Source organism: Vidua macroura, chromosome 8, assembly GCF_024509145.1.
Source record: "Vidua macroura isolate BioBank_ID:100142 chromosome 8, ASM2450914v1, whole genome shotgun sequence".
NCBI lineage: Eukaryota > Metazoa > Chordata > Aves > Passeriformes > Viduidae > Vidua > Vidua macroura.
Genome location: NC_071578.1, coordinates 28,659,968 through 28,685,675, shown reverse-complemented (window position 1 = coordinate 28,685,675; position 25,708 = coordinate 28,659,968). Strand labels below are relative to the sequence as shown.

Here is a 25,708-nt window from a genome sequence, read left to right as displayed (position 1 = left end):
AGTCTGAGAGAGGCAGAGCAATACTGAACCTGTACCAGCAGCTGTGGAGCAAACAATAGGACTGACTGTGCCTGTCGTGTGCACATCACCTCAGTGTGACAGCTGTGCCTCTGGCCAGGCTGACCTGTCACGTCCCAGCAGCCTGAAGAAAGAATTCCCTTCCCTCTCCCCCCAACTTCTACACTAGAAGTGACAGTTCAATGACCATAATGAAAAAACACACAACTCTGCTAACCTGACCACAACAGTTGTTAAAATGGGAGGACCAAAGAACAGACAGAATTAATGTCAAACCACTAAAACCTGCTAAGAATTGAACCTGTGATAATTTAACTCTTAGATTAAGGAGAGGCATCCCAAAAAAGCATTCTCACTTCAAAGCCAGACAAAGACACTGTATGTGATACAAAAAGAACAGTAAAACACATGAAGAATTAACATGTAAAAGAAACATTTTGCCATTATGTCAAATAGTGCTTTTTATATTTTATTAACAAGCAAGCATCCCTGGAACTGGGTCTATATAAAAAATACTTCATGAATCAATCAGAATACAAGGGAGTTATATAAATTTATTTTATGCAACACTGATTAGTTTTGAAAATCTCCATTTTTAATGTTTTAATTTCAACTTTAATTTTTTTAAAAAAATCACTAAAAGGACACAACCCACAAAAATACAATCTGTATCTGCTCTATATTTACAGATAACTGGTCACTGTTAAGGCACAGATTTAAAACTAACATTTTATGTAGCAAGTCAAATATTTGTGCATAATGTAACACTAACAATACGATACACTGTACTGTTATATTCCCTTTGTGGAATCAAATAAGTGAGAATTTTCTTTACTTCCAGTGTGGTTTTTTTTTTTAATGTGAAGCCCTACTGAAAAATAATGTTGTTCATGGGAAATTCTTCACTTTGGTGTAGATGAAATAAGCACTGCTCAGTAAAAGACCACATCAACTTAATACTGTAAGAAAATCAATTTCTGAGTATAGTACCGTCTGGAGGGATAGCACGTACCTACAAGAGGCTAAAGATCTGAGTGCAAAGCTTTTGGATGCTTTTAAAGTTTAGGCAAAATAAGCAAGAAGGGGTTGCAGAAAATTCTGTACAAAGTGTTGCTGAATATTTAGTTCATTAAAAATATTTTATGAAATAAGGAGTCTGAATACAATTTGATTTGCAAGCACTGGGCTTGCAAATGCAAACATTTAAACAACAGCTTATCTGTAAGCACATAAATAATCCGTGTGAATGGAACTATCTGCATGCTTAGAAGTAAGCACAAGTGTAAATAGCTTTAGAATGAGAAGTTGTGACTTCCAAGAGGGTTTTCCATGTCCTTGCTCTTGCCTGTGCAACACACACAAATCTCTCCTAGATATGTGGACATTGACTCTTGGCATTGAGCACAGGAAGTTGCTGTGAACAACTGTGTGAGTACCAGACACAGCTTTAGCCAGTCACATCTGCAGTGCCATTTTAAAACCAGACGAAGCTGCTACCTGATCTACAGGGGAAGTCGCCCAGGTATACACCATTAAGTAGATATGGCTGAAATGAGCACTGAGCAGCAATTTTAGCTAACCACAAGACTTTATATTATTGCTTGGTCATCTATGCCCTCAAGTAATACTCTTGAAATTCCCTTTGTGTGTGCAATTTTTGCCATACATCATTTTGCATTCTCACCTTAAAAGAAAGAATTACCCATGGAAAGTGTCAAAACTCTCTCACCCATTTTTGCATAAACCCCAACTACTGTAAATGTCATTCTATTGCCTTCTGTTAAGAGCACTTGACAGTGGTTTATGTCCATCTCAAAAGGCTTGTACACTGAACATAAATAATTCATTACAGTAGAGGTAAGGTAATTCACAATATTTCTCATGGGAATGCTTTTCAATTAATGCTTGGAAACTATACATAGCATTGCAAAAAGAGGCACTTTATGGATTCCTTCATTACATTGAAACCCTTCATAAACCCATAACACAACATCTGTAAAGACAGAGGAATAACATTGCCAAATCTTTTGGACTTTCACAGTATAAGAATGCAAAATTTAGCTCTAGCCACTTATAACATGGACTCTTTCTGTTGAACATAACTTGTTTCAGAAATAGTTCATCTCCAGAGTTTCAAACACTTCTGCAGCTGACAATTACAAATCTAGATTGAACAAAACAGATGCTATTACACCTATTTTATGTAGGTCACTTCAATGCTGCATGCATAGTCATGTAAGTAATATGTGTCTTTTATTAAATGGCAACAGTGCTGTCTTGTCAAATTAGATTAGTTATCTGTTTAATCAAACTGACAGCCCAGAGCTCTAGTTTGATGAATGCCTTTTGGTCTCTACCATAAATCTGCAGTAGATCAGTTTAATCTGTTATGTATTGTAGGTGTATAGAATCTAAAAATAAAAGTCTGATATAAATAAGTGTCCTTTAGTGGCAGGGTACTAAAAATAGCCCTTTGCTTTGAGACAACCATTAAAAACAGTTTTAGCATAAAGGCAGCAGTTAAATATGTTGACTGAAAAGGGTTAATATTGCAAGGTCCATTTTGGTCTTTCATTGCATTTGTTACAGTGAGTATTATTGCAGGCAGCATTAGACTGCTTTACAAGAGCATAATAGGACTGGTCCACTACCAAGTGACTTGATTTTGGAGCAATCTCTTCAGATAACTACCCAGGAGACAGAGAGAGGAAAAACAAAAATCTGCCTAAGAACCAGTTTCTAGTACCATTATAGTGAGGTGTGACTTAATGTAGGAACACCTGAAAAAATTTGATTAGTGCCAATATAAAAATTGATATGGAAATGAAAGAGAAATAAATTTCCACAGGACAAGAAATCAGAACATGTAAAGTGCAGAAAGACCTCAATAATTATTTTAAGCAGTACCAGAAAAATCCATCTTGATAAAGCCAAATCTATTGCTCTCTGGCATCCCAGCTCTTCATTCTTCCTTCATTCAACAAAGTACAAAATTCAGTGCATACATTATAGTTATAGGTAATAAAATACTAAACAAAGAACCCTATATTATTATTGCAAATTCTGTCCAATCTACATGAGAAAAAACGTAACCCACATTTGGTGTTTCAAAAGACAACTGACAAAACGTGTTCTCTCTGATTTTTTGGCACAGTATTGTGCAGACAAAACGCTTTGGTCCTTGACACCCAAACTCCCGAAGTGCAGAGGGTGGTGTGCAGTGAAGGCTGTCCACAGGATTGCCATGTCCATCTCTCCAGCTGATTTCTGAGCCCAGCCTCCTGCTACCAGCGCCCGCTGACACTGGCAATGTCCGAGTGATACTGGCGCGGCAGTCTCCCGCTGGCTCCACCTTCCAGGAACGAGGCACGGATGTTTGATGGGTCAAAGAGCTTTCTTCGGTTTTTGTTCAGTTCTGGAGGGGTCAAGCACACCCACAGAAATCTCCCATGAGAAATTCATTTTAATGCTTTATGTCAACCAAATGCACAACTTCTGTTTAAATGAACAAAGTCTTCTAGACAGATATGGTATGCACTGAAAATATCTGTGGTGTACTCCTTCAATTAACAAACAGTCCAACAGGATTATAAGAGCATCAGGTTAAGACTCAGAGGCTCTACTTGGGACAATTCTTATTTGGCATTGATACAGTGTGAAGTAGATAATTTTTTGCAATATTGATTTAGATCAAATTGACATAGCTGAAACTTTTAAAAGTTTCTGTTCTAATACTCAAAGACTGCAATCTTCCTGGAAGCCCAACCATGCAGCATAGACTGAGATTGAGAGAAAAGCTTGTTACCAACTTGATAATTTCTCAATGCACACTTCTTTATTTTAAACATAAAACTGAAGCAGTATTTTACCAAGGACTTTCAGAAAAAAATGAGATGCTCATGTCTCATTTAAATATGAACCCTAATCTTGTATTAGTAATAGCTCATCAAAAATATTTTTATTTCCCCACTTTTCTGTTCTTGTCAAAAAACTCTGTACTAGATACAAATCACTGAGATTACATAGATTTTCAAGACTGCTACTGTACTAAGTACATTTGCAAACAAAACAAAAAAAAAAAAACAACAAAAACAAACAAACAAAAAAAAACCCCAACCCAAACAAACCAAAAGCCCCCTAAAAATAGGCACTTTTTCCCAATAGGATGACTGCTCTGCTAATCAATAAAATGGAGGACAGGGAACCAAAAGGTAGAAAATGCCAGTTGTGACAAGTATGCAGTGTTGTTCAGACCCTGCAGTGCCTGTAATCCCAGAAATCCCTAAACCCACAATTCTGGGGCATCAAACTTCACAATGTGAGATGAACTTTCTACCTGCTTTAGAGAACTATTGTAAGTGAGCTGTTATCAGGTAATGGGAAAGCTCTACAAAGCCTGGGTTTATGCACCACTGGTGAGGGGCAAGCTAATACTACCTCTGTAGACTCTAGTCTTACTTTTCAGTCTTCCTAAGGCTTTTTTCCTTTGTTAGCTATAAACACACAATTTGAGTGAGAAGAATACAAACAATTCTTAAAATCAATAAATGCCATTCTGTGTTTTTTACCTGAGATTGCAAGCAGCATTTTTCTTCTGGCACCAAAAGTGGTAATTCCCAACTCTTTCAAATCTTGATCAGTAAGAGTGAGGAATGTCTGCAGATCAATCTAGAGTGAAAACAAATAGGAAAAGTATGCAAAACAAGTCTTTCCACAAAAGTATTAAGTAATAAATGTGGTTCAAAATAGCTTCATTTTTTCCCTGCTCCATTTTCCAGTTACTCATGTAAACAGCAATCATGGTTTTTCAATGGCTGCTTCACACAGTTGCTCAATTTGCTACATTTGTGTCAGAACAGGAGAAATTTAAAAATAATCAGTTCAGGAAAAGCAGAGAAAATCAGTTAGTCTGATTTATGAGTCTTGAGGTTTTGAGTATTTACCATGATTGTAAGAAGTATGACCCAGCTTTGAAAGAACAGCTCATGAAAATCCTCTCACAAAGTGAGCTCTGAGTGGCTTTTGGTGAAGAGACAGCACAACTAGTGCTGGAAAACATCCTACCAACACAAAAAAGCTGCCTCTCGAAGGAACACCAACCTCTTGCTGCTGGAATACATCTGTGTATTTGCCCAAACCAAGCTTGCTGAAGAGTTCAGGCAGATCAGATCCCTTAAACAAGCTGTTGAGGTTACAGCCATTGCTTCCTGTCAGCGAGGAAATGCAGTCCATGTAGTTACTGCTACTGAGATAGTGTTCAGCTGGAAGGGAACAAGAGCACTCTTCAGACACATCACAGAAGGCCATGGTTTTCCACCAACATTGTATTCAGCTGGCTCATTAAATTTACAAAGTATTTAAATCTTTATTTTTCAGAAAAAAAAAAAAAAGCCTCCCAGTGGTCAAAGAAGGAACAGCATAAAGCAATTTTTTTGTTAATTAAGTTCCAGTGTTGGTTTTCTAGACATCTACTTTTGTCCAGCCAACTCATTGCTGTTTCTTTTATCCTTTATCCACACATTTTATTTTCTAGGAAAGCTACAGCTGCCATAGAACACTGTCTTTCACTGCCAATGTACTTGTGTTTCTAATTTTCTTTTAATGCACATGTAAATACATTTTTAATCCTTAATTATTTTAATTAACCTAGAACTTCCATTTTTGTCCAATTAGGTTGAAAATATCAATAGATTGATTTCAAATAAAGTTGTCATCTCTTTAGTTCTTCAAGTATTTTGAATACAATGTGCAGCCATTCGCAGCTCAACTAATGTACTTTTTAAAACCATGAATATTTTACCTAATTGGAGTTATCCTTTCTTACCATGCCCAAATTTTATTATCTGTGTACTTTGAGTTTGTGATTTATGTTTATTCACTTTTAAAAGAAAAAACAAAAACAGAAAGTATGAACAGCCACAGTATTTATTTCCCCATAAAGCAGATAGGTAGTATGGACTTAGTATTCTCTACCTCCAGTTTTAACTTTTTCAGAAAGGCATTATTAAAAAAAATAAAGTTTCTAGGAGTTCAACTAGAGTAAAATTTCAATTTTTAAACTTCCAACAATGTTGGAAAAGCATACAGCCTGTATCCACAGAAACCAGTATTTAAAATCATGTTAGGCCATGCCAAACACATGGACAAGCTTCTTTTCATAGAATTGCATGGGTTGGAGGAGACCTGAAAGATCATCTCATTCCAACTCCCTGCCATGGGCAGGGACACCTTCCACTGTCCCAGGTTTATCCAAGCCCCATCCAGCCTGGCCTTGGATACTTCCAGGGATGCAGGGGCAACCACAGTTTCTCTGGGCACCCTGTGCCAGGGCCTCACCACCCTCACAGGGAAAATTTTTTCATTATATCTGACCTAAACCTACTCTCTTTGTAGCCACTCCCTCTTGTTCTGTCACTACATGTTCTTGTAAATTTTATCCCCATGAGGAGACTCATGCTTTAAAATCCAGTTTCAGCATGGATTATGACTTCACTAGTGAGCAAATAGCCCAATACAGCCCTAGCTGCTGTTGCATTGGCAACAGAGCAGAATGAGAGTGGTCTAGAAATAAGCCTTTTTATAGGTCTGCTTTCAGTACACCTTGAAAAACCCACTCCATGGCAGCAAAGAGTTTTCAGCAAGGATGCCTGGCATTTTACAAATATCCTTAAAAGTTTTCCTTTTGGAGCATTTATCATGTTACACAAGCTTACACTTCTCAATTTGTAAAAAAAGTAATTACAGGGTGTCAGTAATTTAAATCTGTCGTGAAGTCAGGATACATTCCTACCAAAATAAATATTGGTATCAATATGATTATTTTCTTTTAATCAGATAATAAGAGCTTATTAACCTGATTTGTTTTGTTTCCGTTTGGGGCTGCCAATTGAGGAGACAAAATCGTGAGCAGTGGGTCCAAGCCCATTCCGGTCTCTCCAGTTATCAGATTCACTGCCACTTCCCAGGTGCTCCCGACTGCTGGACCGGGACAGAGACATGGATGAACCCTGCAAACCACAGAAAGAAAATTTGGGCTGAAAACAGAGCTTTCATTGTGACTCAGATGTTTTCTTTGAAGCAGCTCACTTAAAAAGCAGCTTTTAATGCTCGCAAACATTCTTTTGGCAGTTGATCAATAGGCAAATAATTGCAAACCGGACACGAAAACAGCAGGTGTGCTTAAAACATATGCAGTTTACAGTTTTTAAACAGAAGTTATTTAAAGACCATGATTCAAAATAAATTGCTTGGTATTTCCAAGTTTGTTTCCAAAACATTCCACGGTATCAAATTCCCACACAAATTTTAGACAAAGCAGTCTATTGACTACATCCCTTCACAGGGAAGAGAACATAACAGAACATTTATCTGAAGATAAGTGGATCAAGTACACACTACTTGACAACAGTCTTGCACACAATACTACAACAACAATTCTGCAATGCCATGTGAATTTGTAGTTGTTTTGTCTGGGGTCTTTTTAAATAGGTTTTCATGTACCTGTGAAATACTTATTATCAACTGTAATCACTGTTTGTCAGAATGTAGCAATACAAGGCAGCAGTATTCCATGAGAACATACCCAAAAGAAATCAACCTTACAGATATCACATACGTATGTGAGCTAAAAACTATGGAAATTAACAATTTAATTCTATAAACTCATACCAAATTGCAGTTGAAAAGCATCACTTAAGAGGCAACCTTTTACACCATTTAGCAAAACTGGTACCCCTGAAGAAACATTGTTCTTGGTTAGAATCACAGACCTATCTAGAGATTTTAGACATCAAGGCTTGGGGGAAAATCCCACCCCAACTCAACCAACATAGAAAAGTATGCAAAAAAAATGCAGATTTTGGTTGCAGTTTTTTTCTTTCTCCTAGTTACGACTGCATCTCGTGTAGCCAAGACTACTATACGTAGCTCAATGGCTCAGGAAGTTTATATGCCAAGTGGAGAACACCAAGGCACATTTTCATCCCAGCTGAGTATTTCTTTTGCATTAACAGACAGGTATATCCTAGAGAACTATGAAGTCCCCTTCTTCAAGAAGCATACCATTTACATTTTATATAAGCAGGACAGGAGAAGGTGTCTCCATGGAAGCTGGTAAGGATTACAGCAAGGAGGCACACTAAAAAGCAACTTTAGCATGCCTTTGAAAAGAAAGGAACAAATTCCCTGCAAGACTCCTGTGCTGGGACTCTGAAGAGAATTGCTGGACTCTGTCTGCCTTCTGCCTGGGAAAATTCTGAGCCCAGTGAACAGTGCAAGTAGAGACAGCTGTTTCAGTTCTGTCCACAGAAGAAAAGATGAGCTTCTTGTTCTGCTGTTCTCCTGCACCGTGCAGTGACACACATTATATAGTTTATCTGTCATATATACTCTGTTCTCAATAGGTTACAAATTCCCTATTGCTGGTTTGCAGCTACTGAGATGTTTGGTCCTGTAAGTTGCTCAAAGCTCCTTTAAACAAATATATTTTAAGAAGCAGACATCTATGCTCTATGACTTATCTGTGAAACAGATGTAACTTTGTGTGTTGGGCTGAATGTATTCCATATGCCTTAATATTTATGTAAGAAATATTTTTCACCATAAAAAAATATTTAGAACAGTTATCTGCAAGACTTTGTTTTTACAGAAGTTAGACATTTCTCAAGAGAAACAACTGTATTGTTCACTAAAAGTAAACTTTCATTACAGTATACTTTTATATACCTCATATGTAGTTGTCATGGAAGGCTTGTATGACACATGATTTGCTCTTCTTAGTTCCTTGATAGTTTCTGCAGGCATTGATTTAGAGAACCCCAAACCACTCCATGTATTTGTTGGAGTTCTCACTTCTGTTACAACTGGCTTCTTTAACATAGCTGAAAATACAGAGACAAATCAGTAAATCTCAGCCTTAGTGAAGGTACTCAGAGGATAATACTGAAGTGATGTTTGCTGATGGCCAGAGCCCTGCAAACCCTAAACACCTCCACTTGCTACACAGCTTGAATCCTACCCTTCGTTAAAGCAATCTACTCTGCCAGAAGATAGTTAAATCCCACTGGGCTGCACGGAAGCCAAAAAGAATGATATCTGTTTCAAAGAGAGGACCTTCTGTTTTTCTTTTGGTGAGCAGGTAATTTGGTTTATTTTACAACAGGGTCAAAGATATGGTTAAGTCCCTTACCAATTCTACAACTTAATTTATCCCTGAAATAAGAGGCCAGTTAGCTGATATGGCAAACACCTTAAAGTTTAATTTGCATCCAAATAAAGTGAAGTGTTAGAGCAATAAGCTCTCTGAAAACCATATCGATCATTTGCACATGGATGTACTTAGACATCTCATCTGCAAGCTGCTTATACTGTATTTTATACTAGGTTGGTATTAAGAAATTTTTTGGAACATAAAGCTAATATACAAATGTTTCACTACCACTTTCAGATTTTATTAAAGATCAGATTACAAAACTGAAACTTCAGGAAATAATTTCATCCATGTGCTAACAAACTTTTCAGAAGTCACTGTTCATTCACATACCTTTGGTTGCTAGTAGTTTCTTCTGTTCATAGTCAAATGCCTAAAAATTAAACACACAGAAGATAATTTAATTGCAATTCTAACTAAATGTCACTCCAGTACTCATCTCTGTGAAAACAAAGGTTTTCAAAGTGGCCAGTGAATATGTCTAGGAGAAACTTGAAATACGCACAATAATTTAATGGTAGCCCAGTTAGAGCCTTAGTTACTTAAAGTGTTCACTCAAACATAGATAAAGATTTTAAATAACTATCTGATTTTCATATGAGTGCGGCTGCAGCGGTATTTACAAACTGCTTAGGAAGAATTTTTTTCTTTTTTTTTTTTTTTTTTTAATAAGATATCTTTCAAGCATAGTTTCTCTTCCTTAACTATCTGTTCTTAGCATTTAGAACATTCCTCAACAGTACAAAAGAGATAATATATCTTTGCAAATCTAGGCACCACAGTTATTTTCAATAATCTTTCAGGTTTGGTTCTCCTCCATGCACTCATCTTGTGAAAGGAAAAGAATGTAAGTTTTGAGAGAATTTAAAAAAGTTTTGCTTGTAGTCTACGTATGTCAATGGAAGATGTAAAGTTTAAATACCCCTGATTAAACAAGATACACTTTGCTGAATGATAAACTAGGAAATCTAAACACAAAACTATGAAAATACTGAAGTATTAGCCTGAAGTATTGAATTCTCTACAGAAAGTAACTAGAGGAATAACTGAAGAAAAGGGCTGCAAAACACTAGTCTTCCTCTTGTTCCACTATTCCATACAGTCTGGTTATGCCCACACTTCAACAGCTCTAGTCTAAAAATAACCCTGTTATTGCTTCCTGACAAACAGTCAAAGGGTCTCCTCCCTCTCTGGGGAGATTTGCAGTAACAAGGCAGTAGTTTATATTTGTAGGCTGTAATTAACCAAGCTGTCACTGCATATGAAAAGTTGTAATATGTATTTTGTCGCTATAATTTTCTCCAAGTGACAATATGAGATTTCTAACAGGCAAATCAATGATACTTGTGGAGACAAATACAGCCACACAATTTTCTGTACTTAACTTTTTCTTACTCAACAGAAGCATTAAGAGCTTTTCTGTTTTCAAGAATTTTCACTGACAACCCACTCCTCAGTGGAAACAGCTAATGTCTTGGCTGTGAATGCTTTTACTGAACTGATAATGGCAACTCAGTTTCCAGGGCCAGCCCCCTCTGCATTTCACAGTAACTTCACTCTGCAATTAGTAAGATTTACACCTCCTTGGCTTCATTCAGGGAGACCTACCTGCATATTTACAAAGGAGGGCTGCGGAGCCAGACGTGCTCTCTCCGAGTTCTGCTGGGCAGCAGCCGCTCGCTCGGCTGCCCGCTCGCTGCCCGGGGCCTTCTTATCAGCCACGGGGCTCTCCGGGGCGCCCAGCTCGGCCTCTGCCAGCAGCCTGTCCGCCGTGCTGCGGGACAAACGCGCCGTTAGCTGGGGTCACTCGGGCTGGCAGCGTTCAGTGCAGTGCTGCTAACTGAGCTTTACCCTGAGAAGCCTGGCAGCCAAGTTCAAGACATGTCTGTACACAAAGATCTCAGCGTTTTTAGCAATATTTGCAATTATTTCAGCTCTCCTATACTTTTTTCCTCTCTCAGTGATGGAAAGCAAATGTTTCTCCTTCCTGTATTACCAAATACAAGGTATAACTCATAGATTCAGTTTTGAGCTGTTTGGTATCTGGAATTACTGCATGCAGTCCTACACTGTGTGATTTCCTGTTTAGCCTTGCTCAGGCCAGCTGCTCTAACAGGTTCATAGTTGTAAGATAGAAAAAGATTGCATAATAGGGACTAAGAAAGTTGATATAGGTCCTACTTGTTTTCATAGCTTCAATAACTGCAGTCCTTCATGCTTACATTACCTCTTGGTGCATATTTTTTTTTCTTAAACTTGGCCACATTTTAGGACTACTCTAGAACAGTATAAACTCTTACTTTGAAAAGTGATCATGCTTTAGAAGCTGTAAACTACTACCCTCAAGGAAACCATGAGCACTATGTCCTCAACAAAAAGAACAAGGCACACAAACAACCAAATTTGGTTAGCAGGATTCCTCGGATTTTTAAACTGTGAAAGCAGAATTAAATACATATCATAGCCTTAATAGTGTAAATAAATGAAGCAAAAGAAAATATGTGTCTCAAAAGAGTGGTGATAAACAGTTCCCAAACAAACAGTGAGAGCATGAGTACACTGGACAAAAACACTGCATTAAGAACAAAACCTGTGTTGCCAAGATGTATTATGACTCAAACAAGCCTTTCCCATGCTGGGTCATTACAGAGCCAACCCAACCAAAATCATCACTGAGACAAGTGTGTGAGAACATGCTGCTATGCCCTGAACACAGCTTTCCTAATAAGAAAACAGCATCAGGTATACACAAAAGGAAAAAGCTGTCAGAGATTATTCTCTAAGCAATCAATAAAGAAGCAAAGTGCAAAGTGTATACTTTAGAAACAGATAATGTAAGTTCCTCTGACAAGGATCTCCATTCTGTTGTGGAAGAAGAAAGACATTTTTAAACCCAAAGTCAAATAGGATGAACAAAAAGCATTCAAAGGGTGCAGTTACCAGACAAACAGGGGGCTCTATTAATGCCTAATGTGATGGAAAATCAAGGCCAAATTAAATCAGTTCTTTGAATATCTTATGACTGAAACACTCCTTCTCTGTACAAAAACATGTAAAGTAATTTTATAGTGTGGAAGTGCTACTAATCTGTGTTTATACAGTCAGCTTACTGTAAGTGGGAGTTTTTGGTGCCTTGCAGTAATTCCACTGTTTGTCTCTTGGCACAGGCCTGCTTGGAAGAGCTCATCATCTGCTTCAGGTCACTGGTGTTCGCTGAGTGCGATGGACTCCGAGGCATGCCCACTTCCACAAAAGCATCATTGCAACCTACCAGGCCAAGAAAAGGAGACTTAAACAACCACCCTGCTGTGTTCTAGGGAGCTCTCTGGGGGAATGATAACTATGGGAGAAAAACACCTCTTCCTCCTTACAGGACAGTATTCAGGGATAGCTATTTGGTCAAGGTTAAGCAGTCAAGATGTGCAAGTTCAAATGCACAAAAAAGGTGTCAGTATTCACATATACAGTAGTCACACGAAGTATTTTCTTACTTAAAATATTTATTTTAAGTAATATTAATTAATAACAAATGTGAACACTGACAATTCAAAGTGACTACGTATTCTGAAGAAATTTGATTTTATACCCAGTTTTAATGGACTTTGCCAGGTGCTCAGGTAACTTCTGCTGGAATAAGAGCTCCTCCCACTTTATGTGCAAATATCTTTAGAACATGTTTTTAGAAGTATTTATCACTTTAAATTGGCAATATACCTTTTACTCAAATCAGCATTTCAAATGACCACACCCTAAATAAGAGATGATCTCCTTGATCAGTATTGACAAGAGAAACAAGGCCTTTACATATATTTGCTCAAGTTGAAGTGGAGGTGGTTTCCCCTCCCTCCAAGAATGATGGGGACAGTTAAGTACTTTAGCTTCTAAAAGGCAGCATAACTGAAAAGCTGCTGCAAAACACATAGAATTGTTTCCCAGTGTCATCTAGGTTAGAGCTACACAATTTTCTGCAAATAACCTTATCAGGAACATTATTTCCTTTTGCTAAAAAGAAAAAAAGCCCATCATTTAAACCAGCAGAGTTTAGTTAAGGTGCTCTAAAAAATACTAAAATCCTCATAGGTTATCTCCCTTTGCTCCTAGGGAATAAGTAAAATGATGCAAGTATATTTATGTTGATTTAAGGTGTTTCTATCAACAGTACAGCTCAGTTACTACAGGTTGTGTTTACTTTCCTTGACAATGCATCTGGGACATCCAGCAATATTTACCTTAAACATGGTTGCAAAACCAATTCAGAGAGAATATTGTTACATTTTTGCATCGTGAACTCTACACAGAATGTACAAACACTACCAGACAAAGGAACACAGTGTCAAAATCTCACCTTCTTCACTATTTGCCTTGGCAGCTACTTGTTCTGAGGCACCATGAGCACTTGTTTGCCTTACTCCATCACTGTGGTTCGTGCTCAACACGTTTTCTCCCAGCGATGTGGCAGACAGTGCAGCATACTTGATATTTGAGGCCTGAAGAGATTGTCACAAATCACTGAAGTGATTTTTATGCTTAAGGATATATTGAAACAATTTCCCCTTTCTATATGTGCAGGAGAATGAGAAATTCACTCCTGGTACAGCAGAACAATATGTTTGAATGTTCTATTTCTCAGTCTTAAAGTCATATTCAAAAACATTGCTGAGTATTTTTAAACTTAGAAGCTTTATAAATCTACTAATATAGCTAGTTTTCTCTTTCAGCTTTTCTTACTAGAGGTCTAGTATAAAGGAATCAGATTCTCCAGTATAGTATCACTTACCTTTACGTGACCATTTAAAGAAGGTGAACCTTTTTTACTTTCTGATTGCATGCCATTAACGTGGACTTCAACAGGAGTCAAGCCTGGTGGTGGAGATGGAGTGTTTTGACCATAATTAGGCACTCCAGACAGCAGAATACTAGTTAAGGTCGCTTGGGCAGTAGATGGTATCATTAGGTGTGGAATAGCAGAAAAACCTGTAACAAAATTTGGTTCTGTTCTGATTAAGTGTCTCATTTAACTTCCTCAGGCATTACACTATTTTATCTAATTTTTTATGTAGCTATGATAATTTACTAAAAAGTTTCCATTAGAATTGCATGCCAAAATCATAATGCTTTATCTGGGTAGGTTAACTTTGTTTTCTACATAAAACAGATGATAACACTGCCTGTGACAGCATGTCATATATTAAATTATAACCTTAACTTTGCATATTTATTCATCCATACTAAGGTAAGTGTAGGAATTAAGGCTCCAAATAATTAATCTCGAATTGTCAACTGCAATTCTAATGACTTGGTGTTGCACAGTTCATTTAATTCACATTAAACTTGCACTAACCTGTGGTGTTTGTGTTAGCGAGAGATGTTGCCCACAGTGTGGGACTGGGCGTGCCTGAACTTGGACTCTGCAAAGGGCTCACAGAGCTATTAAGGGCATTCAACAGAGAGTTTGGAGTAGTTGAGGTGTTGACTGACAGGGCTGTTGGACCTAAAAGGCCTGCAAAAAATTATGCAAGGTGAATATTTAGTTTAGAGTTACAGGAAAACATTTTTCACAAAAGTACCAATTGAAAAGAAACAAACAAACCCCTTGGTAATTTGCAGCCTGCATTTCACAAACCAATTTTAACATTGAATCTGCTGTTCATTTGGTGCACGTTAAGAATTCTTGTTCTTAAACTGGGCATCATATATCCAAGAAGAATTGGAGCATCTTTTATGTCCTTCTACTGGACCCTAACTCTAGTCATAAAAGAGTCTGCACTGGCTGCTTCTCAGCCCAGCATCCCTTTGTATCCTCTCTGTTGCTTTTGATGGTTTGTTTCAAAGCAGCATCACAGAGAGAAGAAAGCAACTGTACTGCACCACCTCGCTTTCACCTCACCTTTCTCTCAGAAGCTCATGTGAATCAACCACTACTTGTACACTAAGAACTATTCCATTTCTTTTTGCACTTCAATACAGGCTGCAAATGATCCCCCAAATGCACTGATCACTCCCAAAGCTTTCCCCCAAACCCAAAGAAGTTCAGCACTACACACTGAAAAGGTAAAAACCCCAAACCTGCAAAGCGCAGTATGACAAGAACAGTCACAGAAGCAGCATTAAAAATCACAGTCAAATGGCACAAACACTTTCTACTGTATGACCCGAGGATAGCATGTGAGATGGAACTAAACTAACCTGCATGGCAGGTTTAAAAAAAAGTAAATTAAGATGTTTACTCATTTTTGTCCTGTATTTCCTACTGGTAAGGTCTAAACTAGAAGCATGTGGATCCCTCAGTTACAGTGAGATACTAATCTGAAATGTGGTGTTTGCTATGTTACCTTTCCAGTACTGTTGCCAGGCTTAAGCACACACCCAAATTCAGGGCAGCCTGGGACAACACACAGCCAAAGAATCCGTAAAAGCCATGCCCCACGTCCCCTGTATTTCCCGCCCTTTCAGCTGAGTGGTTTGCACACTTCCAGAGATTTTTCTACAGTGATGAGTCCCACACCTGATTATAAAAGCCTTGGAAAAATTTTACAGCAAGCCTTTGAGAGGCCAGAGGCTGTTGTAGACTTAAACATGATTCCTTATGCAAAACACACCTCTGGTACTTTTTTCTAGTACAAGTGAATTAAGTTTAAAACAAAATTATATTAAAGAAAATATAAATATAATGAATGCATACCAAGCCCAGTGAGTCCTAGTCCTGCTGAGGACAAAATATCCAAACCAGGACAAGACAGACCAACAGGGCATGAGACAGTGGAGGGATTTGATACTACGGTGACTCCGCTACTTTCAAGTCCCAAGAGACATTTCCGTGCCTCGTACATATTTAAGGCATTTCGTTCAACACTTTTTACAATCACAGACTGCAGGGAGAGAAAACAACAGAAGGAAAACCAGTGAACAACACTTATCCATAACACAGATCTGCAATACAGGTAATTCTTCACACCCCTGCATGGCTACCACAACCACAGCAGTGTGAGACAGCATGAGCTAACATCCATTAGCAACTATTTAAATTCAGGGGTGTGAGGTTCAGGAGAGCAAGACTAGGGATTTCATAAGGATTTGCAATGAGAATGATGGAACACCTCTCTAAGAAAATTAATTACTATAGTACCTTGGTGCTACTTGGTAGACCAAATGTTAAGCACCTCAAGAGCTAGATAACTGAATCAATAATTAGTATCTTATGTTCTCTTTTACCTGAGCTTTATACCTTGAAGTGGACAAAACCCCCAGTTGTTCATATTAAATTTACCTATTACATTCACAGTTGTCTAAGAATAAGGTAATAAGTTTCTGGAAAATTAAATTACAAAACCCCATTGCTTGTACATCTTCTACAGGACCTTTCTTTGTATTGATTTTATATATCCCTACACAGGGAGGCTCACATACTGACACAATGGAATGATCATTTAAAATTTTATAACTTTTGCCTGCTTTGGCCTTTTATACAACACAGGTAACTGCAAGAGTCCCCTATCCATACTGGCCTAAATATTTTACAATAAACACCTCCCATTGCATTTATCAATGTATTTTACACAAAAGCTCATTTCTTTATTATTAAGCATTTAATGAAAGTCAAATCACCCTAAAGCAGAGCTGCTGGATCATTTAAACCGGTATTTCAAGCAGAAAATACATATGGCTTTCACAAGTTTATGATCTGTTAAACTGGGGGGAAGAGCACACATCAACTCATCAGCTCTGAAACTTTGTCATGAAAGCCTAAAAGGAAAATATTAGCTTTGCACAAACCTTGCTTGGTTGTTTTGGCTTAGGCTTAATGCTTATGAAGACATCTAACTGCTCCATTAGCTGTGTTATAAACTGTGGTTCTACTTCAATTTCTTCCTTCATATCAAACATGAGCACAAGGGGAAGGCAACCCTGAAAAGAAAGGCATAAAAAATTCCTAGCACTTGTAACTGGCCATTTTCCCATAAAAATCATAGCAATAAACTGAACTGAATTGTAACATTTACACATCATGACGCAAGGAAATTTCTGTAAGTACAGAAAAAATAGCAAGGATGACTTTTTAGGGAAAGCCACTTCCTTGTATGCAAGAATACAGGTGTATGTTCCTGTCCCAGGACTGTGAACAAAGAGTTTGGTAGGACAAGGGTGAAATGATTTACTGAATACTTGACATTCCAATCAGCACAGCCTTGTCAGGAAATGATGGCAGGACACCTATACTAAAACACTCCTGAAGTAAGGAAAAACACATGTAAAAAATCTCTAATTCACCATTGCCTATGTCTTCACTTTTACCTTTCTCCTCCCCATTTTGGATCAGCCATGTAAATATTCTCTAGTGATATGGATAACATCTGTAACACACTTGAAATACTAAAGCTTTAGAGTAAAAACCTCAAAAATGGAATGGTCCAGTCCTCACACATTGTGTCCCTCAATCACATACATGAAAAATGTGTATGTGCCTTAGTACTAAAATAATGGCTAAAGGCTGCTTTGAAGTTTAAGGAATAATATACCAAAAATCTCTACAAATAATGATATTCACCACCAGAGCTATTTTTATAAGAGGCATTATAGAGTTGTGGCTGTGTACTATAAAAAATGCAAGACATTAAACAAGTAATTATTTCCTACAGTTTCCCAATTTCATTGAACATTTGCCTACATGGGAACTAAGGAATTCCTGACATTTCCCTCAAAAGAAACCTATTTACCTAACAAACATAGAAAAGACAGCTTGGCAAAATAAAGCATAACCCATCACCCAACACCCACAGAATATTTCAGAAATCTGTTTCTACTCAGAGGCATATTGTTATTGTAAATTTAAATTACTTATGTTGCATTTATATTAAAAAGGTTATTTTTCAAGTCATGTTACCAGTGATTACAAGTATTTTCAGTAACTACAAATACTGAAAAAACCCTGACAAAAATTGCATCAGCTGTTTGCAGTGTGAATAGCAATCCTTCCTCTCTGAGGCTAATTTACATGTGACCTGTAAATACATGCAGAGCAAGCATACTTTCTATGATCTGGCAATTTTTTCAGACAAGCTTCACTGAAAGTTTTACCATGAGATATTGCCTGGCAAGACAGACAGACTCAATTGTGCCCTGGAGGTAGACAGTGGATTTCTTCTGTGGGTTACTAGGGTCAGGGAAGTGGATCTGAGCACCAGTCCTCTGCATGATATGTTTGATGTTGCTGCCGTTTCGACCCATCATAAAGAGATGATGCTGCGCTGCGATGTCGAGCTGTGTGCTCACAGGGATTGCAGAGGCCAGGCTCCCAGCCAGGTGTTCCAAGAGCATGGCTGTTCCTTCCTGGGGGGAAATGGGAGAAGCCAGTGAAACAGGGCTCACAGGCACATAAAAGGAGAACTCAGACTGCTTCCTTTCTCGTCATGCACTCCACAGGCTAGATAAGAAAACACTGTTTGGTTTAAAACTACGGTTGATTTGTAAAAGGTAACAAATGCACTAAACACTGCCCACTACTCCCTTTTTATGACCAAATGCAGCATTTCATTGCCACTCTGTAACAGGCAGTAAGACAATGCCACAAGACTTGGTCCCAACAGACCTTTTGTGGCCACCAAGGCAGTCAGAAAGTCAACAGAGATTTCTCTGGGTAGGTACACTTGCACAGCTTGCCTCTCGGTGTGGGGCTCAGATGTTCTTACTGTCTTGAGATCCACCCATCTGGGACTGTATCAATCTCTCCTGCTGCCAGTTCCTAACAAGAACACCTTTTTTTACTTTATTAAGATGAACAGGCTCCTGGCAGTTCCTTGCCTTGGCTGTCAAACTCACACCTCCAAGCGCTGGATTCAGTTTTATTGACTGATTGGGCAACTTTCAAGGTTATACATTTGTGCATGTATTGAGAAGAGCTCAGCATGAACAATTTGGGATAGGAGGTGTATTTTGTGGTTTTTGTTTGCGTTGTTTTTGAATTAAAAGATGGTTAAGACCAGCGTGTATTCCAGAATTGCTGAAAACCTGAGCAAGTGTGAAGGAGGTGAACACTGGATTAAAACCTTCCCACTAACAATGCTAAATCCTAAACTTAGAACTGTTTTCGATGCACTTTTACACTTCAGCTGTATAAGTTAAGTATAAGAAAAAATTCAAACCCTCAGGGTTTGCAAGTGATTATACAGTAACATGTGCTGATGAGGCAAGATATGCCATTTTAGACATATAAATTATAAATATATGACATTCAGAAACCTTCTTAAGAGCAGAGATTACCTTCACAGCACTAGTGTTGTTTTGTGACCCTCTGACAATGACTGTAGCACCATACATTCGAGAGCGTTGTTTGAAGGAAACCGAAATGTTATACGTCTGACATACATGCTGAATGGTTGGAGAATTAGGATCTGGGATGGGTTGGAGAATTCCAGCAATAGGCAATTCAAACATGAGTACCAATGGAAGCAGCTCCTACAACGGCAGTGAAGAGGAGATAAGGAAAACCAGAGCCATACTCAAACTACAACAATTTTATTCCTCAATCATAATGTGGTCAGTGATGATTTAACTGACAAAACACATCCTCTGCCCAAAGTTCATGGTTAAAAATATATTGTCACTTGGGAAAAGGCACCTCTTTTTCCAGGAATACTAGAGTGGGCTTTTTTTGCAGAAGCTTTTTTTGATTTTTGTTGGTTGATTTTTTTCCTCCAAAATAGCTGGAACATTTGGAATAAGGTGGTGTGACATGTCTAGCTCAAAAATTGCTATAAGCTTCTGGTAATTTATTTGATTTTTCATTATCCATGCCAAAATACACATAAGAGTTGAAACTAAAAGGAAAAGATAGAAAATAGCTACAAGCGGAGAATGACACTGAATTATTTACACAAATTATACATGAAAATGGTTAAAATGTGAGAAGCAGAAATTGCCTTTCCCAAGTCCTAGATTCACACAAGATGCCTGAGCTTCCACAGGCCATCTGTGGTAGGTAAGTTAAGATATACTTTTCTACACAGTATGGAATTAATTTTCATCTTGCTTAGAGTGTAGACTTCGTGTTCAAGACCCACTTTGGGCCAGTTAAAAATTCAGCCAGAATATGAATCACTGTTATAATACCCTTGGCATATTTCTTATATAGATACTCACATTTGTTCCTACATTTCTGCTGTCACCAGACAGAGGCAGACAACCCTAGGTTTCTCAAAACTATGCATTTTTCCCCTGACAGGTGTTTTTGGGGGTACACTACACTGAGCTAGAGCATTACCCGAATTCTGACTCTTGCGGACTCCACTCCAGCTGGCTGTCCTGCAATAGACACCTGGAAGAGCAAGAATGTGAAAAACATTGGATCATATTTTCAAGTCAGGCATGGAGAAGTTATCCAGACAGCTGTGCTCTCCTTAAAAAAAAAAATCTAAGAAAAAAATCAACACATTTCACACTTACTGACATCCTAATTGTTCTCTAAACACTAGCTGAAAACGATAGCCAGTATTAAAAAAATGTTTCAGCATCTTAGGTTACATATATTTAAGCTTCTAAAAATATACATCAAAAAATATAGTGGTTTAGGTTAAATAATAGAATCACTACTGTATACATGTGCTCAATGCTAATATTCAAACAACAGTAAATTTTCTTGCATTTTTTGAAATTACTGCATTTTGCTTGGCAGCCATTAGGATGCACAAGTGGGAATGCTAAGTACAAGGATGAGAGACTTGAAAGTAAACATTCCACCAATATTAGCACTAGAAAAGATGAACAATTCAGGCTCAATGATTTATTCTAATGAAGTTGAACTCTTACAATAGGACATTCATTTCTGCTGGCTACTTGCTAAGTTTAGTCTTCAACAAAGTTACACCATAAGTAAAAAGCACCAAAAAAATCAATCAATATGCTGAATAAGTCATTGTGTTGAACAGGGAAAAAAAATGACAAAAGCAGATTTTTTCATACCACTTCTCTACCATTCAGACAAAGTTGCTGACTTCTGTATGCGCAAAGTAATTTCAGCTTAAAAAAATTAAAGTGATTCATGAGCCATCACAAAATGTTTCCATCTGTTTTTAAAGATTTGCTCACTTAGGAAGCCCTGTACTTTCCACACAGTGCAAATACAAAAAATCTATTTTCCTGAATATGAACACACCATCCCCAAAAAACCCATATTGATGAGAGAAGTTTACAAATGTTTTATACTCTCAGGAATTACAACACAAATGAGCTCAGTATTAAACAACACTTACTTGGTTGCTTTTCTCTGCTTGATTGTTCCTATTTGAGTCTGGAAAATGGATATGGCATCCCGTTTCCTCCATCACTTTTTTAATATTATTGCCACCTTTACCTATCACATGAGAATGTTCTGTATGTGAAACATCCATCTTCAAGGTTACCCGATTGCTCTGGAAATCAAGCACCCACAGTTTGACTTGGTCACAGCAGAACTGGAGCATTAGAGTTTTTAGGAGTAGTGTAACTTCAAGAATGACATCAAAATTGTATTTTGAAAGTGTTTTTGCTATTACTTAACTTCTACTCAAGGATGATGTTTTTAATAGGAATCGGTTGGATGTTAATTTGGTCTTGTTTTCTTTCTCATGAGGAAATAAATAGTGGAGATAAATATCCCAAAGATGCACCCTTAAAAACAACTAAGGCTTTTAAAATACCCTTGAACTTTTGTCAACTGTGACTTAAGTGTCCTTTTGTATTTTATTCTGTTTCTTTTAATTCTGTATTCTTTCAATTGAAGTCATGCACCCCTATTTGATCTGAAAGGATCACATTATGAAGACTTTGCAAATCAAAGCCATGGGACCAAATAACTGTTTTTTCTTCCTTAAACAGTTTTTTTTTTGGTACATTAATTTTTAAAACACACAAACACTGCCTACAGCTATTCTTAAAAGCTCTATTGTTAACAGCTCATAATAATGTTGTGAATAGTTGTTCAAAAAGTGTTGCTTATTACTGAGTGTTCCTCTTGGCAATCTGCTCAGAGAACCAGGAAGGTGCCATACAAGTACACAGGAGCCATACACACTGCCCCAAAAGAGCTGCTGCTGAATGAAAATAATATCTGATGAACAGAAGAGATCTCCAGCCAAAATCTAGATGTTTTAGAAATTCTGGTCCTGATGTTTCAGAGTGTAAAAATAGAGTAACTGTTAAACAAAACAGCATAAATGCTCCTAAAATCAAATTTCTAACAGAAACAAAATTTTAGGTTCTCTGAAGTGGTTACATAATCTATTGCTTGCAGTGAAGCTGTATTTCAGATTTTGAAATAAAACACTTCTAGCCATATGGCTGGAAATATTATTTCTATATGATTCAGATCTGGAAAAGCTGCTTCAAGCAAGTATTTTTCTCTCAAAATGTTTAAATATGTGGGCATACACCAATATCAACATCTGCAAAGCATTTATTGGAGACTTTGCTTCAGAGTGTCCATGAATACCTTCTCTTGAAATGTGCCTATTAAAGAGATCAATGTCACCACAAAATTAGGGGCTAAAGTGTCATTCTAAGAAAGTTTTCTTACTTTTGTGTCCAAGACAGACATGATTTTCTCTTTTGCTTCTTTAACGTTCTCTTTTTTTCCAGAAACTTTAATATGGGGATCTATAAAAGAAATAAGTTTGTAAGAAAAACACAGTACAATATCTAGAAAAAAAATTTCCTCACCGCTCAAATAAATTTGAGCCCATTATTTATATTCGACTGATGAACCATACCACCAGCCTCTGGGATTCAGCTGAAGGCCAAAATGTCTTATTCCATCCCTTCAGCCCCACAATTAGGATTACCAAATGAATTTATTAAACGTGAGAACCAACTTAAAATAAATAGAAATCAAATTCCAAATGCGTATCACAGTATCATAAACACTGGCTTCAATGCAATTACATAGCTAAGACACCATATCTTCTCAAATCAAAAGTAACAGCAAAAAACTCAAAGCTTTTTAGCCGCCCACCAAACTCAAACTCTCCCTCATCATCACTTTGTTATATTTAATTAATCTAGAAATATTCTTTGCAGTTTTAACATGGCACTAAAGGTGTCTCCACCCAAAGTTTTCTGATTGCAGTTATCAAATGAAATTTAAATGACACTTTATTACAGCAAATTGCTGAAATTCAAGTACATAAATTAGCAGGAACACCACCTCATGGTGGGTTTTGCCCAGTGAGATCTAAAATATTGATTCTACAGCCCGCTTGGTTTACATGATAGTTTTCAGACCAGTCCCCTTAAACAACACAAGGTGTTGGGCTGATCTAGCTGGTGCAGTTCTGCATCCCATAATATACACCTGGTCAGAGAGTACAGACCTGACTTTGGAACTAAATCAAGTACCAATGACTCCAAGTGTGAACATGACACATCAGCCAGTTTAGCAGCACCATCTGGTGTCCAGGAGCACAAAGTGCCACAGTGCAAAATCACCATCAGAACATTGAATGTAGCTCAGTCACAACAAAGAAAGAAATGCCCGACTACCACCCACATTTCTGTGTGCTAGAAACAAGGGTATGATATTGCAGCTGGTGCCTCTTTCCCCAGGTCTTGAGCCCTCTACCCTTTTGCAGTGCCTTTTTCTCCTGTGATACACTGTACTGTTTTTTTTTTTTTTTTTTTAAATTCTCAACCCTCTTCTGACTCTTGAATTAATGTAATTCATTATGCTAGACAAATACGTATGTCTTAGGGAATATAAAAATAAATGTATTCTCAATGGCAGGAGAAAACAGCTGTAACACGACAGATCTGCCTTTCCCATCATCTGAATGATTGAAATCACTTCCCAGCTAAAGAAATGTGAAATAATACAACCTTAGGCTGTAAACCTGCTCTATTCAATTGAAAATTGAAACTCTTTAAGTCATACCTGGATACTCATTTCATTCCAACAGTAAAAATAAGCCTCTAGTCTTTACCACTGAAGTTCTGAGCACATTCAGCTAGGGATACAGAAACACTGAAAGGACACAGGATTCACTGCCAAGTTTCATGAAAGTCAAGAAAAATGCAGCATTTTGAGTTCTGAGAAACAGATACATTTTATTTTTTAAAATGGAAAAACTGTAGTCACAAAAACATGCTACGCACACAGAACCTACAGAAGCTTCAAAAATCTGCTGCTTCAGCCTTTCACAATGGAGCGAAGTCAAACAAAAACCCAACAGAATAGTCTTAAGGGCAAATTTTCTTTTTAAAGCTGACAGGAAGCCATGTGGTTCTAATGCATTTAAGCTGTAAATGATATTTGAAGTGGATGTCGCAGTCAGAAATTCCCAGAAGCAGATTCTAGCACACTGTGTGTGCTCCAAGTGCTCTTCAGATGCAACCAGCAAAAACACAAACCTAGACCATCACCACCACTGTGGAGCTGATTTTCACATATTTGTAAACATTGTATTTAAATACATATTTGATTATATGTAGGAAAATTACCTGAAATCAAGCCTGGCATCCTATTAGTACCAAAGGAGATTACTATCATTCCATATTATTATTTGCTTACTCATGAGTGAAAATATAATTTAGAATACCTATTTTTTCCATTTCTCATCTCAGTTGGACACCTCTTTTCTGTTGATCCTGACAGCTTCAGCCAAACATCCTGTATTTCTACACTTGTTTGTTCTTTTAAGATGAAAAAAAGCTCAATTGCTCAGTTTAAAAAGAAAACCAAAGAAGAACCCACAAAGCAAAAACGAATCCACTGAGGCCAGTGACAATTCTAAAATGTGCTACCCAATTTTTCAAAATTGGTCTTAAGTACACTCTCCTTAATTGACTTCTTCTCAAGGACACAGTGGTTGGAAATGGATATGAAGTCAGTTTAAGTCAAAGAAATTAGTTCTTTCAGAGTTGTTTACTTTTTCCTTCAGTGTAACACTATTTAAATACAACATCCTCATCATATTTTGCCTGAAAACGAAAAGATTTTGAAGCGTTTGAATCGGCCTTGCATGAGTTGAAGCTCATTGAAACTATGTATGATCTGCAGGAAAACTCACAGGTACCCAAATAACAATCAACAGATCATTTCAGCAATCAATTAAGAATTTAGAGAGACAATTACATCATAATAACCTGATTTTCCATGTGTTACAGAAACAAAATTTCTTAATATAGATATGGAATCAAACAGCTTGTTTGCTTTGCAGCTGATTCCATGGATTAACAGCTACATTTAATTTAGAAAAAAAAATCCTGCCATGTCTTAGGCACTAAGACAAAACTCTTGGTTGGATAAAGCTCTACATTTAATATTTGAAATACCTTCAGGTGTGATGGCAGCAATGTACTGTCAAAGCCCCCAGAAATCTCCCTGGCACTCTCAGAAGTGTGAAGAGGATTGTCAGGCACAAAGCTGTAGTGGGTGTGATGGTGTCTGGTACTGCCAGTGCAGATAAGCACAACGCAGCCCTCCAGTCCTTACTGCCACTGATCCACGCTGCCACGCAG

The 25,708-nt window shown here is 37.6% G+C and overlaps 1 protein-coding gene across 3 annotated transcripts in view; it reads right to left on the bottom strand.

Moving 5' to 3' along the window:
• Positions 1-552: 552 nt before the first annotated feature.
• The window catches only part of BICC1 (BicC family RNA binding protein 1), a 90,229-nt gene continuing 65,073 nt past the window's right edge, over positions 553-25,708 (bottom strand). For 2 of the 3 annotated variants that reach the window (XM_053983528.1, XM_053983530.1), the window contains 18 exons: positions 22,773-22,852; positions 21,472-21,630; positions 20,484-20,537; positions 19,484-19,678; positions 18,302-18,553; positions 17,000-17,131; positions 15,909-16,095; positions 14,568-14,726; positions 14,004-14,200; positions 13,572-13,713; positions 12,337-12,493; positions 10,835-11,000; positions 9,560-9,599; positions 8,743-8,897; positions 6,872-7,025; positions 5,119-5,279; positions 4,587-4,686; positions 553-3,433 (listed from right to left, as the gene is read on the bottom strand). In XM_053983528.1, the coding sequence (XP_053839503.1) occupies positions 3,303-3,433; positions 4,587-4,686; positions 5,119-5,279; positions 6,872-7,025; positions 8,743-8,897; positions 9,560-9,599; positions 10,835-11,000; positions 12,337-12,493; positions 13,572-13,713; positions 14,004-14,200; positions 14,568-14,726; positions 15,909-16,095; positions 17,000-17,131; positions 18,302-18,553; positions 19,484-19,678; positions 20,484-20,537; positions 21,472-21,630; positions 22,773-22,852 (2,621 nt within the window). In that variant the 3' untranslated portion in view covers positions 553-3,302. The remainder of the gene's footprint in view (positions 3,434-4,586; positions 4,687-5,118; positions 5,280-6,871; positions 7,026-8,742; positions 8,898-9,559; positions 9,600-10,834; positions 11,001-12,336; positions 12,494-13,571; positions 13,714-14,003; positions 14,201-14,567; positions 14,727-15,908; positions 16,096-16,999; positions 17,132-18,301; positions 18,554-19,483; positions 19,679-20,483; positions 20,538-21,471; positions 21,631-22,772; positions 22,853-25,708) is intronic. The other variant, XM_053983529.1, reaches the window with a different exon arrangement.